This window comes from Balaenoptera physalus, assembly GCF_965194825.1.
Source record: "Balaenoptera physalus genome assembly, chromosome: 4".
NCBI lineage: Eukaryota > Metazoa > Chordata > Mammalia > Artiodactyla > Balaenopteridae > Balaenoptera > Balaenoptera physalus.
Window position 1 is genome coordinate 31502696 of NC_138891.1, and position 19305 is coordinate 31522000.

Sequence of the window (19305 nt, forward strand, 5' to 3'; positions counted from 1 at the left end):
CCATAGTTAATTCTGGAAAAATAATTGTTATGTTCATTAATAAACGTTCTGACTAATTTCACTAAAAAAATTCTTCTAGTATTTTCTAATGCCACAAGCTTACTAGGAAATTACTTCTAAAAATTGATAATACAAATCATCGATGTTTTAACTACTTTAAAAAGAGAGGGGTATCTGTTTCTTTTATGTTTAATAACCTGAAAATGAGTCTATAAAAATATTTTTTAAAAATACAGTAACACTGCTCAGTTTTACTAGGTCCCTTGTTTTTGAGTTCTTTTTTTTTTTTTTTTTTTTTTTGCTTTTTCTTAGAAAGAATGTACAATGCTTTTTGCAATTATTGCTAACACAAGAGGAAAAGAAATAGTGCTCCCTTCAATTTAGTAGCAAAAGAAACATCTACCCCCATCTCTCTCAGAGCGTTTTGAGAGAGAGAGAAGGAATCAGAGGAACAGAAACATGGGTCCTTCAGGGGAAAAAAGTCACTTCATTGTGTTGGAAGCAATGGTAGGTTTACGGTCTCGTCCGCCTACACACTTAACATCAGCGTAGACAGGGCTACACTAGCCCTGCCCCTCCTTCTCCCACGTAAAGTGCACCGAAGCCTTCTTTTCTTCTACAACAGTCTTTTGGTACAAAGACTGTAGGAGAAAATTGTTGCTTTGCTCTTTGGGGGCACCTCATACCTCCTGCTCGTCTTGCTTTTGGGGTACTACAGCTTGTCTATTTCCATTTCACACCTAACAGCCTTTCCACTATATTCCCTAACTTTACTACTTCGTCTCTGACCTTTACACTTGCTTTCTTTCCAACAAGATAAGATGTATTCTGCCCATCTATCTTCTGGTAGATCGAAAAGGATCTCAGATCCCCAGCAAATAAGCCCCTTGGGAATGGAAAGGTTCCTCTCAGAGACCTGCATTATTAACGTCTCTCAAAAAAAGATATTAAATTCATAGATTATAAATAACGTCCGTTCAAAATATTAAACAGTTGAGGACTTCATTGGCAATGCAGGCAGGGGGCATGCCAGGCAAACCCAATGCTCTCTCTCAGTCCTTAAAAGCTAATAAAAAACGGTTTTGGTTACATAAGAGGTATTGAGTACATATTTCATGCCTTTTTATACCAACTGTAGCAAACAAGGTTAGGATAATATACTTAGGAATCAACATTAGTGACTTCAGAAACATGTCTCCACCATACACCCTCAGGGGGCATTTTTTTTACATGTCAGTCAGAGATCTGCTTCATCCTTCAAACAGTTTCCTAGATAAGATTATTTTAAACCCTTGAAATCTTGAAAGAAGCAAAACCGACAAGGCTTTGGAATTTTAAAAGCAACAGCTTACTGTGCGTGCCATCAGGTTGAAAGCTATGTGGTCCTGATGTTTTCAGAACAGTTTCAAAAGACAAAAATACAGTTGTCCTGATTTATCAAAAACATTTGACTGCCCTTTGTCATCAGCTACAAAATGATAGTGCTTCATAAAATAAACATTGAGTTCTAAGCTGCAGTTTAAAAAAAAAATCCAACTTGTAATTTTAAAAACCTTTGTTTAATAAATGTTCATAATTGGTACCAAACTGGTCTCTTTCATAAGATCTTAGTGTAGGAGCTGTGACTAATGCTGCTGAAGGATAAACTACAATAGGACTGTGTGTGCCTTTGTGAATACAGGGTAATAAGAACCAACAGAACCAGCATGGATCCCAGACTACATTGTATTCCAAACAGCAGAATTTTACTACCTGTACAATGATTTTTAAAGCTCAAGTTAAATATTTTTTAAAGCATTTGGTACTAATGTCATCAACACAGTTTTTGGAACTGTAAATCAGGTTGAATTTTGTGTACATTTCCTGGACCGAGCCGCCTGTCAGAAGTCACTGCCTGTGGTCAGCTTTTCATGGTTTATAATCAATTGATGTATAAATTTCAACTAACACCCATAAAGCTTAGTCATGGGGCAGCAGAAAGGAAAGCAGAGAAGCAATTCTGCATAATCAATTCTGCTGAAACAATTCTGCATAACCCATCACAGGAAGGCAGGCTTGCAGAAAATGAAAATAGAATGTTTATTTATGTTTAACTTAAGTTACTGTCAATCAAATCCAGGCAATGATTAAACTGGCCACAAGGAAAGGAGGGAGCATGCGTCACGGAGGCAGTAAGTAAGCGGCACACGTGCAGACTTGCTCTGCTCCATCGCTTTTTCCAAGAGGCCCAGGAAATGTCAGGTCACGGCTGCATCCAAGCTACAATGGTACTGATTACAGCCAGGTTAGAAAAGGCTCACTTTTGTTCAGAGCAGATTCTACATCATTGAAGAGGGGGATCAGATCTTCAGATTCCAAAGTTCCTAGATCAACATTTGTTCCCGGAAGACAGTCAAGAAAATCAGGGAAACGGGTCTGCTGAGGGTTGATGTTCATAGGTGCCTGTCCTGCATTTTCTCCTATAACAGAATGAAATGAAACCATTTTAATTCTTTTTTAGAGCTCTTGAAAGAGGGACAAATTCAAGTGTCAACATAACTCTCATCTTCATTTCCACTGTGCCTACGTTCCACCAGAAGATTTTATTGCTGCAGGTCTTAAATATTTCATCTCTGTGCAGAATTTCAGCTACCACGTTATCGAAACTGAATTGGTGATGCTCATTCCTAAGAGATGCAGAGATGCCAGGTGAACCTTTAATTGTTCCGCGTAGACATTGTCCAGAATGGGTAAGTCCAGGGAAACAGGAAAGGAGCAAGCGAGGGTGCTGTGGATCTGACCTACAATCAATGACTTCCCATGACAATGGCATGAAGAGCTGGTCTGAGTAGAGAGGCCCTGCCTGTCATAAAAACCTTATCACAGAGCTATAATCCAATGATTTAACTGTAAGCTCAAATTTACCCATATCATCCCTCTTTATGTTCAAAGAGAGTAGTGAGGAGTTTCTTTTAACCACGTTATTAAAAAGCTATCTTCATTGACGGCTCTAGGGATCATTTTCAAAGTATTTTAGAGAGCGGGTGCTGCAGTTCACCCCCCTCACTCCACACACACATACACCCCACAAATATCTACCCTTCTCACAATGCCTATGAGTCACAATGCATGGGAGCTTATTAAGGTTCTGAGAAGTCTTGTAATAAGGAAGTCTGATATATTTTGCTTAAGCCATTATGACCTAAAGCCATTTTATCATCGAATGCAATTTTGGCAGAATTTATATCCTAATAGAACTAGAGTCTGTAGAACCTAGTTGAGAGAATGCTGTTCCAGAGGAAAGTTAAGTGCCTGGGATATGACATGTGGAATACACGTTCTTCATGAACGATAGTATAGGAGAAAGCGCACGGACAACTGTGCCAGGAGACGGAGCTTTCTAGCTGTGTGACCTTAGACACACTTCACTTGTCTGAAATTGGGATTACAGCACCTTCACAAATTGGAGTTAGGTGCCATATCATATCTGCCACACATCCGTGGCTCTGGGCTTCATTCGTACATACACACTTAGGAAAATACAAAAACACATTGCTTGTTGATTGTGCTGAGAGAAAGAAAAACCTGGGAACTCAATCACAGTGAATTATATAATATCAGAGCAACTGGCTTATTCTAAGAGCCCCAACCAATTTTCTGAAGGGATAAAATATACCTCAAAGTCTGAGGTGCATTGAAAACTATGGCCAGCTTTCACCATGGAATCACTTTTAAGAAACTTATTAAATTAGCTTTTGTGTCCTACAAGTACGGTAGCCTTCCTGAAAAGCCTGCTTAGGAATTTCACTATTCTGAGCAAAACAGGAGAAAACTCATTTTAACCATATGCATTTTCCAAGGAGAAAAATTACATTTTTCTGAGTGATGAGGGAAAAATACTCCAACTTGCATTTTGGTGATAGTAAAGCTTGATGTCTTTTCTATAACTCATAAAATATTAATGACTCTTAGGACTATTTTATAGGATTTTCATTGCAAAAGGCAGTATTTTAAAAGTTAAATCGAGTTCAACATGACCTCAATGCTGTTGTGTTACTGACTTGAAAAACAACATTAGTTTAGAAAAGAAAATCCAAAATAACTTTTTTCTACCCACTAGAGTGTAACAAATGGAAATGAGGCTTAAAAAAATTATCTGCCCTGAAAAATCAGCTGATCTAAAGTGCTGGATGTCTTTTTTCTTCATCTCCAGTTAGAATTATTCATCTCTACTGATTTCCCATTTTAACTTTTTAATAAGTCAAGAATTCATTTTTTAACCAAATAAAATCTCTCTGTTTTAAAGAATTACTCTTATCCTTTCTCCTCAGGCATGGAAAGCATGAGGAGACTAGTTAAGGTTCTTCAATAAGGTTAACAATCTTAAAATCTCTCTCTTTGGAGCAACTCTGCAACCTCATAGTAATTTTTTGGGTCTCTGCAGTTTTATCCATTTAAAAAGTGGGACATATTGTACAACATGGGGAATATAGCCAATATTTTACAATAACTATAAATGGAGTATAACCTTTAAAAATTGTGAATCACTGTATTGTACACCTGTAACTTATATAATATTATATGGAAACTATACTTCAATTAAAATATAAAGGATGCATATCTGCATAGATAATAAAAATGAATGAATGAATGAGTGAAAAGTGGGACAGAAAAAAAAAAACAAGCAATTCTTAAAAGGGTGTGATTATCGCAGAATATTCTGGAAGGTGGATGACTTCCAGCCTTTGCTCCTGTTATTCCCTCTACTCTATCCTCACACCATGTCCAGCTGTTGTTTCCATGTGCATTTTGCAAAGGGAGTGCTCAGCTGGCTTGTTCCCATTTAGCATGTGGTCAGCATGTGATCAGTGGGTCTACGAGATCTTTGCCAGCCACACTTGAGCTCAGCTTTTCCTCATCTTGTTCCTGAAAAAGTAATTACATTTCTCCCCTTGAGGGGGTTTATGCCCACTCGCTATAAAGGCTTCACAGATGTGACCCTAAACCCAACAGGCTGACACTCACTACACCAGGTTAACCTGGAGCCCTAACATTTAACACGACCAACTTGTACATTACTTCATCCTTCTTAGAAGGAGAAGACAACTTTGTGCCAAGCTCTGTGACCTCATGAGCCCTCACAACTCTACAAGGTGAGCACATTATAGGTGAGAAATCTGAGGCCCCTGGGAGGTTATGTCACTTACCCAAAGTCATTACTAAGAAACAGAGAAGCAAAGATCCAACTCAGGTTGCCTGACTGCAAAGACTATGTTCTTTTCAGGACACCGCTTAATTCTACATTTTGGCTTCAGAAACATTCCCTACTTCTCCACTCAGTGTCATTTTAAAAAGCCATAGAATAGAATCCATCTTCTTTTATTTTTAAATGTCAAGCTTGGATTTAGATCTCCTGAGTCATTTCTTATTTAACTTTGCTTTTTATCTTTACTGGCTTCCCAGTGTTTAAAAGATGAAAGCAAATAATTATTAAACATAGGAAGGAGCCACTTCATCAGGCAGGTCCGAAGAGGGCAAGATAAATCTCACACTGAAAAATAAAGAGAGGGATGAAGAGAGGGAGGGAGGGAAGCAGGAAGCGAGGGAGAAGGCTGAAGTAATAAATTGAAGAATAACAAAACAAACAGTTCAAACTATTCCTGTGTGACTCCTCACAAGACAGTCCGTGCAATTCTCTCAACAAGTAGATGACGGGCTGCACGGAGAGCCCGGAACAGCTGCTCCAACCTTCTGGCCGAGTTTGACTTTTGTCTGACCGATCGTTTAGTTTTAGAGCACAAAGTGCAGTCATCGAGGAGCAGAGGGTAACAAACACGGGCTCTCTGGACAACGGCACTGGGGAAAGCAATCATTTCATCACAGAACGATTTTCTTTCAACAGTGACGATGGAGGAGAAACTTGCATGAACAGATCCAAAGAGGGGATACATCCGCTATTACTTAATTTTTTTTAAGTCCATTTTCAGGGTTTTTTTTTAATTGAAGTATAGTTGTTTTACAATGTTGTGTTGGTTTCAGGTGTGCAGCAAAATGATTCAGTTGTACATCTACAGATGTAGATATAGATATAGGTATAGATACAGATATTTATATAGATATAGATATTTATATAGATATTCTTTTTCAGATTCTTTTTCTATTATAGGTTATTTCAAGATATTGAATATAGTTCCCTGTGCTATACCGTAGGTCCTTGTTGTTAGCTGTCATTTAATTTTGGTTTCAGAATATCTTCTGGGAGTTTAGGACTTTGATAATTAAGTCTAGACCAAATTTGGAGGCATCGCTCCTAGAGAAATGGTGAAAAGGAGGTAACCGGGAAGCCAGCTGAGGCCTACCCTGAAGGCAGGGCAGACCAGGAGCTATGTTAAATTTAACTGCTGAGGGAGGACATTGTTACCAGGTTAGGATTTGGAGCTGACATTTCAGAATCCTCTGAGTTGCTTAACTTTCCAAATGCCCACTGCCAATTACTTCCCAAATGCAGTTAATGACATGAAAAAATTTGCATACTGGTGGCCTGTACATTACAACCAAAAGCTAGAAAAGCATAAATATTCCATTGTGGAAGAATGGCAAAGCAGACAGTGGTGTGTTAATGCAATTGTGAGGAAAGGGCTATATGAAGCAAGGACAAGCAAAAGGAAGGAAGGGAGGGAGGGAGGGAGAGGAAAAAAGCAGAAATTAAAATCCTGTGCCCATATATAAAACTATATTTGTATAAACTATGGGGAAGGGGCTAGAGCTTATGAATAGTGCCTGGGTTCCAGTGGCTTTTCAGCTGTCAGTTTATGTTGTTGTTGAGGTTAAGTGTCTCTGGTTGGATTTTTGAATTGAGAGGACTAGGGAACTTCCCTGGCGGTCCAGTGGTTAAGACTCCGCTTTTCCAATGCAGGGGGCACAGGCTGCATCCCTGGTCAGGGAACTAAGATCCCGCATGCTGAGCAGTGTAGCCAAAAAAAAAAAAAAAAAACGAATTGAGAAGACTAAAGAGACGATTTAAAAGCGCAAACCCACTGCATGGCCTCACAGACTTGGCTCCTACCTGTGTCCATCTCATCCACGTTGCTGAGGAAGTCCTCCGGAGTTGTTGGGACACTGTAGCACCCTAGCCCCAGGCCGCTGTCGGTGCTCTGCTCCCTCGAATGATATGGCCCCCTGCAGAGCAAAAGATGGAAGGAAATTTCAAAATTAAAAAACAGTCATGGGCTTCCCTGGTGGCGCAGTGGTTGAGAATCTGCCTGCTAATGCAGGGGACACGGGTTCGAGGCCTGGTCTGGGAAGATCCCACATGCCGCGGAGCAGCTAAGCCCGTGAGCCACAACTACTGAGCCTGCGCGTGTGGAGCCTGTGCTCCCAACAAGAGAGGCCGCGATAGTGAGAGGCCCGCGCACCGCGATGAAGAGTGGCCCCCGCTTGCCGCAACTAGGGAAAGCCCTCGCACAGAAACGAAGACCCAACACAGCCAAAAATAAATAAATAATTAATTAATTTAAAAAAAAAAAAGTCATGAAGACCCTCAACTAGTGTAGTTCTGTCAACCTGCCCGAACTTCAGATAACAAAGGCAGGTGGACTTTGCACTTCCTTTTAATTTTGAAACATATATCCCTGTGTCAATGAAATTAATAAACTGTAAGCAAAAAAAACCTGGCCATTCATAGTAAATTGACATTGATTCCCTTTTCATCTCAAAATAACAATTTGAACACCGTTCTACATACAGAGAATGATACCATTTATGTACATTTTTTTAAAACCGAAAACAATGTTGAATATTGTTTCTGGATACAGACATTAACAGGCAATAAGAAATATAAAAATATGTGTGAAGAAAAAAGAAAAAAAAAATGTGTGATGGATACACATCAATTTCCAAATAGTGGCTACCACTAGGGAGGGAAGACGGGAAAGAAATGGATTTCAGTGGTGGTGGGGAAGGGTTTAAATATTAATTGTAATACTTATTCAAAACAAAATAAGATCTATGGAAATATGCAAAATGTGGGAGTTGTGTACACGGGTAAATCTGAAGTTATTCTTCATACTCTTCTGTACGTTTGAAGTAGTTTTAAATCAATCATTTAAAAACGTCTTTCTTTCATTATTTCCGTTACTGTTTGTTTTCATCTCTCTCTCTCTATTTTTAATAACTTTCATGACTGTATTTGCTTGTTTGCCAGAAGCCTCTGCAAGGGCAGAAAAGGCACAGGGAATAGAAAACTGCCCTTTATTTGGGTTTAAAAGGCTACAATTAAGGTTGACTACTTCTACCCATGAAGATATTTCTGGTTCAATCACCTTTTCCTTCTGCTCATATATTTCATATTTTAAAACAACACCTCTTTGTTTCAATTAAAATTTTAAATTGTGAAATAATTTTAGACTCACACAGAAGATGTAAAAAGAGTACAGAGTTCCTGTGCATCCTGGACCCAGCTTCCCCAAGGACATGGTACACAGCCATAGTACAGTGAACAACACCAGGAATTGACAATGTATATTACTATTAACTAAACTATAGACCTTATTCACATTTCGCCACAAACATCACCTCTTAATTGTTTTGCTCCCTTATTTGCCATATGACATGCTTTTATCCCCTGTTGGCCACATAAAACCACAAGATTCTTCTAAATAATTACTATACAACACCATCCCATTGAAATCGTAAGTTCATCCCCACTTTCAAATTATTGACTAGGGGTTTACTCCATGCCATAGCACCAATTTTTGAATTTGAGATTTAAAAAAAAAAGGTAGATGACTTCTTCCTCCACTTTTTTTTTTCTGCCACCTCCCTCCACATCCTCCCTCTATCCTAACCCCATTCTCCAAGCTCCCCAGCTTTTCCCAACATAAACAAAGATCTGTTATACTGTAAACCACATAATAAAGAAAGCAAAAATAAGTGGCCCTAAAATGTTGACTTACCCATTGAGGAAAGGATCCGAGCTATTATTAGTGATGGATCTCATGTCTGGAGTCATGGCGGGTGGGTTGACAGCAGCCTGAACTGTGGCTAGAGTCTCGGCTTCCATAGGGAGCTGTCTGCAGAGGGCGGCTTCCTACAGAGAGATGACAGTCCGAGGGAGAGGCAAGAGTGATTCATTCATTGTCATAAGGATCGGGGCAAAGGACGCTTCGCATAAAAACTTTTCACCAAACACAAAAGCACTTTACGTTTATTCCTCATACGTCAAAATCATCAGGAAATCATTAGTGTTCTTTCTCTGAAGAAATCTTACAGGTATAAGTCACTTTCTCACATTCACAAAGTTAATGAGAAGCTCATGTAATATTTGCCCTTAAGGCACTTACATAGCAACTATCTAACCCATCCAGTTGCTTAAAATACCCAAATCATATAAGGGCTTCTCAAGACACTTTCTCAGAGACAAGGCTATTTTTACCCCAGGTGCTCAGACCAAATCTAAGTCAATCAAAGCAGCTGTACTCCTCTGGACCAGCAGGTACCTTCTGGTCTTTGCCACTTATAGGCCAGTAAAGCAGTGGGATTACAGAGTTCTGGCTCTGCATTAAGTCACATCTGGCAGTTTTATATCAATAACCAGGAGAGCAGAACAACCAGTTTAAAAGCTTGTTAGTCAATCAGTTTTTATATTTTACTAATTATTTTGTTGACTAAAATGGCTGAAGTTTGGGGAACCATGCAGATCCAATCCAAATCGCACTGACGATTAACTATTCGATAGCATATGGATTTCATCAGCAAAAATTAAAACACTAGCATTTTTTTAAGCTAGCATTACTTTGCCAAGGAGAGTCAATCCAAAAGGTTACAAATCTGACTGCAATTACTTTCTCTAGATATAACCTCTAGGGAGTCTCTCCCATTTTGACAAACATGACCAGACATCAAATTCCTTTCAAATTTGCTGCTGTTTCCAGAGAATAATACTTTTATATATTTATACATGCGCCCAAAACCAAAGTTAGGCCCTCCCCATATTTATGCCTATCGGTTTCCCACTACTCAGGCTGAATCACTGGTCTCACCATCTCTCAAACCCCAAAACCATGGCTACAATGGCAAACAGAATATTTAGACCATCTAAGTTACAGTGTCTGTGTTAGATCCCTTCCAGCCCCGACACACAATGATTTTAGAGAGTAACTGCTGTCTAGACAAGTCTAGTGAAATCATCGGCCATAAAAACTTTCGGTTACTAGTTCATCATACTGTTCTGAGGAGTTATGGTAGCATGACTCTTATAAACCATGAAGACCTGATTGATAAGAAACTGCATTGTTAACTTATACTGAAATAAATAGCCTGTCTAGACAGGGCTCTTGGTTCACCTCTGTTCATTTGGATTGCAAATAATCAAATACTTAACTAACAAATTTTATTCAGTAATCTGTAAAAAGCAAACCAAAAAATGGAGGTTTCTTTTTTTAAGGGGGATTTTAATCTCAATCTTGGAAGTACCTTCTGACTAAATCTAGAAAAACTGAATTATTTCCTATAGTTGTTTTTATGTGGCAGGCAGTGTGCATTAGAAATCTTATCTTCCAACCAAAGCTTACCTGGAGGCCTCACACACAAGAACAACAGGGATTGGACCTGGTGTGAAGAGCACAGAGGCCACCAACCTCTCAAACACACTCATACACACAAACCACAGTCTGAAAACAGCTAGTCAATGATATAATTTCTAGTCCTTTATAAACTGTAAATGCAAAGATCCTTTGGGCAATAACCTTCATTACCCAAAAAAATCAACTGTAACTAGAATATTCCAATTCTCCAAACTTTCTGAATAAATGTGGAGTTTACCCCTAAATGGATACCCATTTAAACATACAGCTTGAAGAGACTGCTGCATTTCTTTACATGTGAATTTGCAGTTGCATGTTGAATTTGCAGTTTCCAGGTGGTCTGCATTTAAATACAATAAGAATCATTTCTGGAACTTCACTGGGGAAAAAAATATAGATACGATGTATATATGAATTATTTGTCATCTCTAATGACATCATGTGAAAATAAAATGTTTAAATTATAAGAAGAATATCTAGTTTCTGATATTTTAAGCTTTCCTCTTCATTTAAATTACTCTCGGAATAGGTCAAATAGATACAATATGCATTTTAAAAGAATGCTTGTGTGTGGCTAAATATATAAATGAAATTCAAAAGAACTATTTATAATAACCAAAGCTGGAAGAACCTATACTATTATATATCAGGGAAAATGTTTCATGGTGCCATTTCACATCTGTCCCCTCTATTTAAAATGAGAGATAACTGAATTTCCATTCCTCAGCATCGATGTTTCCCTAACGACTCTGAGGACTTGACCCCCACGGCATCATAAGAGGCAATGCTCTGTTCTGCCTGCAGGGGGCTCGCACTATCATTTTCGCCTCCGAATGACTAACTTGGAAGAGAGAATACAGAAAAGGTGTTGAATATACCTGAAAACTAACTTTGCAATATAAATTAGGCCAGTCTGAGTTAGAAAGTTTTCCGAGGGGGCAACACTTTCTTCGGGATTATTCTAAGATTATTCTTAAGTCACAGCAGCCACTGTGAAGGTTATGTTGGCCCCTGGCTCTAAACCCACCTGCTCCCTATCCCACCTGGAAGGTGGCCCACAAAGCCTGCCTGACAGCCCTGTCCAGATCTCCTCCTTTGTCTCGGACAGGACCCCCCCCCCCTCACTTTTTCACTCCCTTCCCACTGCTCCTCCCACTTCTGGTATCTGCTCCTCCCACTTCCGGCATCTGCTCCAACTGTTTGTTCTGCTTGGAACACTCCCCTCAGATCTTCCTGAAGTTCACTCCCTCATTGATGTCTGTCTCAACAGATGCCATCTAGTCAGAGATTACATTCAGTGTTCTTGATGGCAACTTATATATTTACTGTCTGTCTTTCTCTTTAGAATGTAAAGAGAGGAAAGGGATCTTATTTGTCATGTTCACTTCTGTATTCCCACTGTGTATAACAACCCAGGCATACAGTGACACTTGATAAATATTCGCTCAACGAAGAAATGAAAAATATTGCTGGAATTCAAATGGAAATATTTTAAATTATAATTAATACTAAAAGGAAAAATTAACTAAGATCATTCAATTCTCATCTTCAACCACAAGTATGAGTAAAACAGTCTACTGTATAGATCCCAACTAGCCAGGCTCAAACTCCATCCTAATGAAATGATCCCACGGTGTTTTTCCTGCTCCCAACACAGAAGATGAGCAGGAGGGCAGAGTGGTCAGGAGCAGGGATTCCAGGGCCAAGTGCTTGCATTTGAACCCTAGCCATGCCGTCTCCCAGCCTGTTATCTAATTTCTTTGTTCCTCATTGGTAAAGTGAGGCTAATAATAGCATCCACCCAATAGGGCAGCTGTGGTGATAAAATGAGGTAACACATATAGGGCACTTAGAGGAGTGCTGGCACACGAGATCACTTAATAAATGTTAACTAAGTATTATTATCGTCTTATGTTCTGTATTCCAATCCCAGAAAACAAAACAAAAGCAAAAACAAAAATAAACAATCTTAAAAGTCACACTACCACATGGAACTGATCCACTTTGAGTGGTCTGACACCTTTTCCTGGTCAACTTTCACCTTGGAAGGATTACACCAAATGTGAACTTCATCATGAGTCAGCAAGGCTAAGAATATAGCTTTTTTTAAATTTTACCAAGGAGAGGTTTGTAAACCTTTTTGTATAACATAAAATTGATTTTTAATATAAGTGGAGAATGGTGAGAAGTTTCATTTCACTCAATTATATTTTATAATATAATAGTTCCATATTTAGATTATTTATTTATTTATTTATTTTTTGCCGCACTGCGTGACATGTGGAACTTCCCCAACCAGGGATGGACCCTGCACCCCCTGCAGTGGAAGTTTGGAGTCTTAACCACTGGAACACCAGGGAAATCCCCATATTTAGAATTTTTAAAGGTCTAGCCTTTTTTGAATGAAAATAGTTTCCTATTTCTGTTCATAAATTGAAGAAGAATAGCAATACAAAATCTAAGGTTTGGAAATAAAAGAACTAACCTCACTAACACGTCCCCATCCAAAGAAAGGAGGATTCTTATTTAAAAAAGAAAAAAAAAAAGAAACTAAATTTAAGTATAAAATTAAGCCCCAGACGCAGTATGATTTTGGCTGCCATGTGACCTCCGCTGCCCTTGCACGGGCAGAAATGAAAGGCAAACACCTGACTTTAGTTTGACCAAGATGAGGGAGTCAAGACTGAAGGAGAAGCGGAAGCAAAGGCTGCAGACGGGGCACTGGACTAAGTGAACTGACATGGAAACAGGGGCACAGTTGAACAGGGCTGGTCTAGGACAAGACTCAGGTCTCCAACTCAGAGCTGGCAGTGCAGCTGCCCTAACCCTGTGCTCCCTCCCCAGCTGCCCCAGTGCAGGCAGGATAACAAATGCTAAGCTGGAGGCACACCTGAGCCCCTTGGTCTGTCTCATCTCCCACCTCCACTCCAGTTCAGCAAGATCCTTTCCCAGTGTCCCTTCCACTCCCACCCACCCTATCCTCCCAAACAAGTCTTCAGTTTCCTGAAGTCCTCGGTACTTTGGGTCCCTCTTCATCAAGACACATCTCCCCACCCTTAGGGGTTCTGTTACACCACCTTTCCCAGGATGTCTTCCCTGACAACCATAACCACAGCAAACCACTACCTGCCCCTTTCCCACCCCTGAAGTCCAAAATAACGCATCCAGCTGGGGTCTGAAACTCCATGTCTCACAGTACACTCCTCACCCGGCCCCAAAGCAGCTCTTCCTGCTGACATCAAGCTTTCTCCTAATGCCGTCACCCCTTCTCCCAGCTCAAAATCTCAGTCAACTGTCTCCCTCAGTCCCCACAACAATTCATTCATTTGTTCCCGTATTTATTTTTTAAAAATACTATGGAGACTAGCAGGTGCCAGGTACTGTTCTCGGCAACAGGGATACAGCAATGAAAAATACAGACAGTGAACTGCCTCTTCAAGGATTCTAGAGGGGGAGACAGACTCCAACAGAAAATGATGCAGAAGGGCCAAGCCTCGTGGGGTCCATCTCCCCGATATCTACATGCTCCAAACCTTCTTTCCAGCTCAAGTCGTCTGCACTCCTTCTCTAGACCTACCAATCTCCACGTGCAAGGCTGTTCTACGCTTTGTCACGATCTTTACAAAGAGTGACCAGAGGAGAAAAATCAGGATAGGGAGCGCTCAGAGTGTCATGTCCTACGAAGAAGCAAGGGGACTGTTTAAGAGAGACTTGTGGCACACCATGGCTCTCAAACTATTATTGACTGCCACATGGAAGAAGGAAGATTCCTTCTACCCCAGACTGGAGACAGATCTGATGGAGGGCTTTGTAGTTAGTAGTTCGTTCAGTGATAGAACTGGCTGCTTCTCAATTCTCTGGGCTACTGGCCGCTGGAATTTTCAAGCAGTTGTTGAGGGTTAAATGTTACTGGATATGACCAGGGCTTGGCACAGGAGAAAAAGTGTCCTTGGATTCAGAATGATGAAAGCTCAAATCCCAGCTGAGCTACTCCCTAGCTATAACATTTTGGAGTACATTTTTAACCTTTCAGTTTGTTCATCTGAAGAAAAAGAAAAAAAAAAAGACATAAGATTTATCTTGCTGGGCTGCTATAAAGATTAAAAAGCATATTTATCAAGAACCTGGCACAGTGAGGCAGTTACTAGAATGAGCTACTTACTCATGGCGTTAAATGTTTTAGGAGGTGGAGATGTTAGCTAATACTTGCGTATCACTTACTACTCGTGAAGCACTGTCCTAAGTGCTTTAACATACTATATCTCATTTCATCCTCATGACAACCCAACTGTCTTCATTTTATGGATGAGGGCACTGAGGCACAGAGAGACTAAGCAACTTTCCCAGGATCTGGCCCCAGAGTCTGTTGTCATGGCCACTACACAGACAGCGGCAAAGAGAGGAAAGCCAAAGATTGAGGTCGGCAGACCTCAAATTTTCAGCCCTTTCACCTACTGGCTGTGGGACTTGCGCACGTTGTTTCATTTCTCTGAGCTTGTTTTCCCAGTTATAAAACAGAAATACCAACCCCCCTCCTTCGGGCAGTTTAGAGGATTTAATGAAGTGGCCTGTTTCACTGTCCTGAACACAGTTTCCCTCTCTGAATTGGAAAAGAGATGGAACTGGACATACTCTCTGATCCTTTTCAACGTATAAGGGTGGAGCTAGTGTCCTGGGAATTCACAAGCATATCCAGCAAAGTTATAAGTTCAGATTTTAAAGGCCAATTTCAGAAAGATCTGGAAAGCTGCCCCTGGTAACCTCACCCCCACCCTCCTCCACCACAACTTTATTTTTTCTCTACATCCAAGCTGGGGGTGGAAAGACTGTTGCAAAATAAAGGCTTGAGAATCTCTTTCAGAGTTTGTGGTCTTCCATCTAGCTCCCTAAAACGAATAATTACATGCGGGTTTAAAAGCACGCTCTCCTACGGGCTGGGGGAGGGGGTGGTGTGTCAAATAGCCGGAGGGGTGTGAAAGACAAAGGCCCATCTGTAAGCGGAAGGTGTCCCTGGAAGCAAACTTCAAACCTCCTTTCCTTCCAGCTCCCCACTGGCCTGCAGCCTGCCTGTGGAATAAATCAAGAAAGGAGGTGAGCAAGTCAACAGCAGTTGAAAGCATCCTGCAGCCCTGTCCATCCCGGGCTAAGGGAGCGCCTCCCGCCAGCCAGCCCTGGCCCTCCCTGGAATGTACTTCAAAGAGAAAGGAAAGACAATAAACTCTTCTGAGGGTGCCTGCTTGATTTAGGTGTGTGTGGCCAGGGATACTACAAAAATGGAAGATTGTATTGTTTTAATTAGAAAGGGTGGGGTGAGTAGAAACAAATGAAAGAGAAAAAAAAGACAATATTTTGAAATCCTAACATTAAAACAGTTATTCTGGTGCAGAGAAGTTGCTCTCTCTGCCGAAACCTCCCCGGACTTCAGAGGCAGAATGCTGAATTATTTACCTTCTTTATAAGGAAAAAAAAAAAAACATGCCCAATGTAAATTTCTTTTTAATTCTGTGCTAAGGGATTCTAGAAATTCACTGTCACATTTCCTGGAGCCTCCCTTTTGGAAATACCTCATCACACAAGCTCAGCTGCCAGACTCAGACTGTCGAAACTCTGACACTTCGGGGAAGACATTTGTTGAGTCCATAATTATTATCCATGGCCTGTTTGACGCTCTTTTAATTCAGGATGTATACAGCAATCTTGTGTTGCTCCATAATCTCTGTTATCCTTTAGAATCGAATTAAGGAAAACATTATATAATTTAGATAGTCTCCTCTTTACTTAAGAAAAATAGCTGAATGGATTTCGAGATGGAATATTTCTTCGTACCTCTGATCTTATCAAGATCCGAAATAAGAAGCTGCTTTGCATTTGTGCAAACCTGGTGAACCTCCATTTAAAAAAACGTGTTTGTACTACTCAGCCATAAAAAAGAACCAAATTTTGCCATTTGCAGCAGCATGGATGGACTTGGAGGGTGTTATGCTAAGTGAAATAAGACAGAGAAAGACAAATAGTGTACAATATCACTTATATGTGGAATCTAAAAAAATACAACAAACTAGTGAATATAGCAAAAGAGAGGCAGACTCACAGGCATAGAGAACAAAGTAATGGTTACCAGTACAGAGGTTGGGGGTAACACAGGGATGAGGAGTGGGAGGTACAAACTATTGGGAATAAGATAGGCTCAAGGATGGATCATACAACATGGGGAATATAGCCAATATTCTGTAATAACTGTAAATGGAAAAGAACCTTTAAAAATGAATTTAAAAATTGTAATAACCTGTAATAGAAAAGAATCTAAGAAAAAAGAATATATATATATGTATAACTGAACACTTTGCTGTATACCTGAAACTAACACAACATTGTAAATCAACTGTATTTCAATAAAATTTTTTAGAAACTGTATAAAAAATAAATATTTAAAAATAAATAAATAAATAAAAATTTTAAATGTGTTTGATTTATAATATCTTTCAAAAGGGTACCTTTTGGGCTTCCCTGGTGGTGCAGTGGTTGAGAGTCTGCCTGCCAATGCAGGGAACACGGGTTCGAGCCCTGGTCTGGGAAGATCCCACATGCCGCGGAGCAACTGGGCATGTGAGCCACAACTACTGAGCCTGCGCGTCTGGAGCCTGTGCTCCGCAGCAAGAGAGGCCGCGATAGTGAGAGGCCTGCGCACCGCGATGAAGAGTGGCCCCCGCTTGCCACAACTAGAGAAAGCCCTCGCACAGAAACGAAGACCCAAAACACAGCCAAAAAAAAAAAAAAAAAGGGATCCTTTTAAAAGAATTGGTATTTTTCAGAAAATGGATTATTTCTGGGACTTGTAGTCAAATAGAACACTGACAGCAGTTAGAATGGAAGCCCTTTGAGGGTAGGGACCAAGCCTATTCGTTCACTGCTGTGCATTTAGTGCCTAGAGCATGTTGAACAAATGAATGAATGAACGTAGACAGTCAGGTTACTCTACAGGGATCCACGCCCTGGGTGGACAACATGACCTCTGATGTTGCAATCAATCCTGAAACCTAATTCTCTGAAATGCTTTTCTAAAAGGAAATTATAGCCCCATGTGCTGAAGGCAAGACTCTAGGAAGCAGCCACTACTTAGGCTATGATATGACACTTTTTAACGTCTCTAAATAGCTATTCTTCACATGACAAAAAACAGACCTCAGAACCTTCCCTGGACCAGTGCTGCTCACAGCAGGGTGTGTCCCTCCCCGGGGCCCTCGGTCAGGAATGGCTGCGAGAGGCCGGCCAGCTGGCCAGCCAGACCCGGTAGTGGCTGTCAAGCCCAACAAAAATCTGTGAGACCTGCCAGAAGAATTCTGAGGCCTCCTGCCCAAGCCCTCTCCCCTTGTCCCTGTTGCCCTGGCAACCAGAGGCCGGGCTTAGTCAGCATTTTTGTTTGACAAGCTGCTTTCTCCTGTCCGCTGAGGCTCAATTAAGGGAAGGATGGGGGTAAAAGCAGTGCTGAGTCTGCCTGGGAATAATAACCATTTCCCAACAACGCAGAGGGAGCGAAGGCTTCTTCACTTAAGACTCCTTCCAGGCCCTGGGGGCTGACGGGAAGTCCTCGAGGTTAAGATCATCTTTGAGGCAGAAGGTCCCCCAGCTTCATATTTAAATGAATAATACAACGAAATACTCTCCTCAGAGAAAGCCAAGAGTCTGCTTTTATGTCAAGGAATTGTTCTTTCAGAGGGTAAATAGGGACTGAGAAGCCTGTTTCTCAATTTCTTACGAGTTACTCAAATTTCCCATTTCCTCCGGTAAAGTTGTAAACATGCCCTTTATGATACTGAGCAAATATTGTGTTGGTTTTTAAGCTGTAACAGCAGAATAGTTTATAGTCTTGTGGGCATGTGTGGCTCATAGTATTTTAAAATTTATGTCCAGAACCGTTGTAGAAAGGATTCTAGGCAGCTTAGAATAGATATGTCCAAACTCACAGCACAACTTCCATGGCTGATACAGAATAAATAAATGACTTCCCAATATATTAAGAAAAAGAGATAACAAACAGTAGTATTCTCCACTAGCAGTTTTGTTTTTAAAAACAAAATACACATGGATACATACAAAGACTGGAGAGAAATCACCAACATCTTCATAGCTGCTCTCTTTAGGTAAGAGTATAAGTGATGATTACGTTCTTTTTTGGTTTTGATTATTTTAAACATTTTCTACAATGAATGTGTTTTGTCTTTTCTGTGCGACACTTTTACCTTATTATTATCTTTATTTAGAGTCGAATTCACTCTGTGAAACTGTACAGTTCTAAGTTTTGACAAATACATAATACAGTTGTGAAACAGCCACTGCAAGCAAGACACAGAACTGTGCCATCCCCGCCAAACCCCCTAGTGCCTCTCCTGTGGAGGCAGCCCCTCCCCGATCCTCAACTCTACCAACCACTCATCTGTTCTCTGTCCCTATAGTTTTGCCCTTTCCAGAATGTCATATAAATGGAATCATACATTGTGAAGTCTTTTTTCTTTTCCTTTTTTTTTTGGCTGCACCGCGAGGCATGCGGGATCTTAGTCCCCCGACCAGGGATCGAACCGGAGCCCCCTGCAGTGGAAGCACAGAGGGTAACCACTGGACCGCCAGGGAAATCCCATTATGAAGTCTTTTGAGTCTGGATTCTTTCAGTTAGTAAAATGCTTTCTCTCATCTCAATCAGAGAAAACAAACAAAAAAACTACTAAATTATATTTTAAAAAGTTAA

General features: G+C 40.4%; 1 protein-coding gene across 1 annotated transcript in view; it reads right to left on the reverse strand.

Annotated features, from left to right (window-relative positions):
- Nucleotides 1-263: 263 nt before the first annotated feature.
- WWTR1 (WW domain containing transcription regulator 1) overlaps nucleotides 264-19305 on the reverse strand; it is a 128725-nt gene continuing 109683 nt past the window's right edge. The window contains exons 5-7 of the mRNA XM_082459683.1: nucleotides 8934-9067; nucleotides 7046-7158; nucleotides 264-2459 (exon numbers count right to left, since the gene is read on the reverse strand). Of these exons, the coding sequence (XP_082315809.1) occupies nucleotides 2275-2459; nucleotides 7046-7158; nucleotides 8934-9067 (432 nt within the window). The 3' untranslated portion in view covers nucleotides 264-2274. The remainder of the gene's footprint in view (nucleotides 2460-7045; nucleotides 7159-8933; nucleotides 9068-19305) is intronic.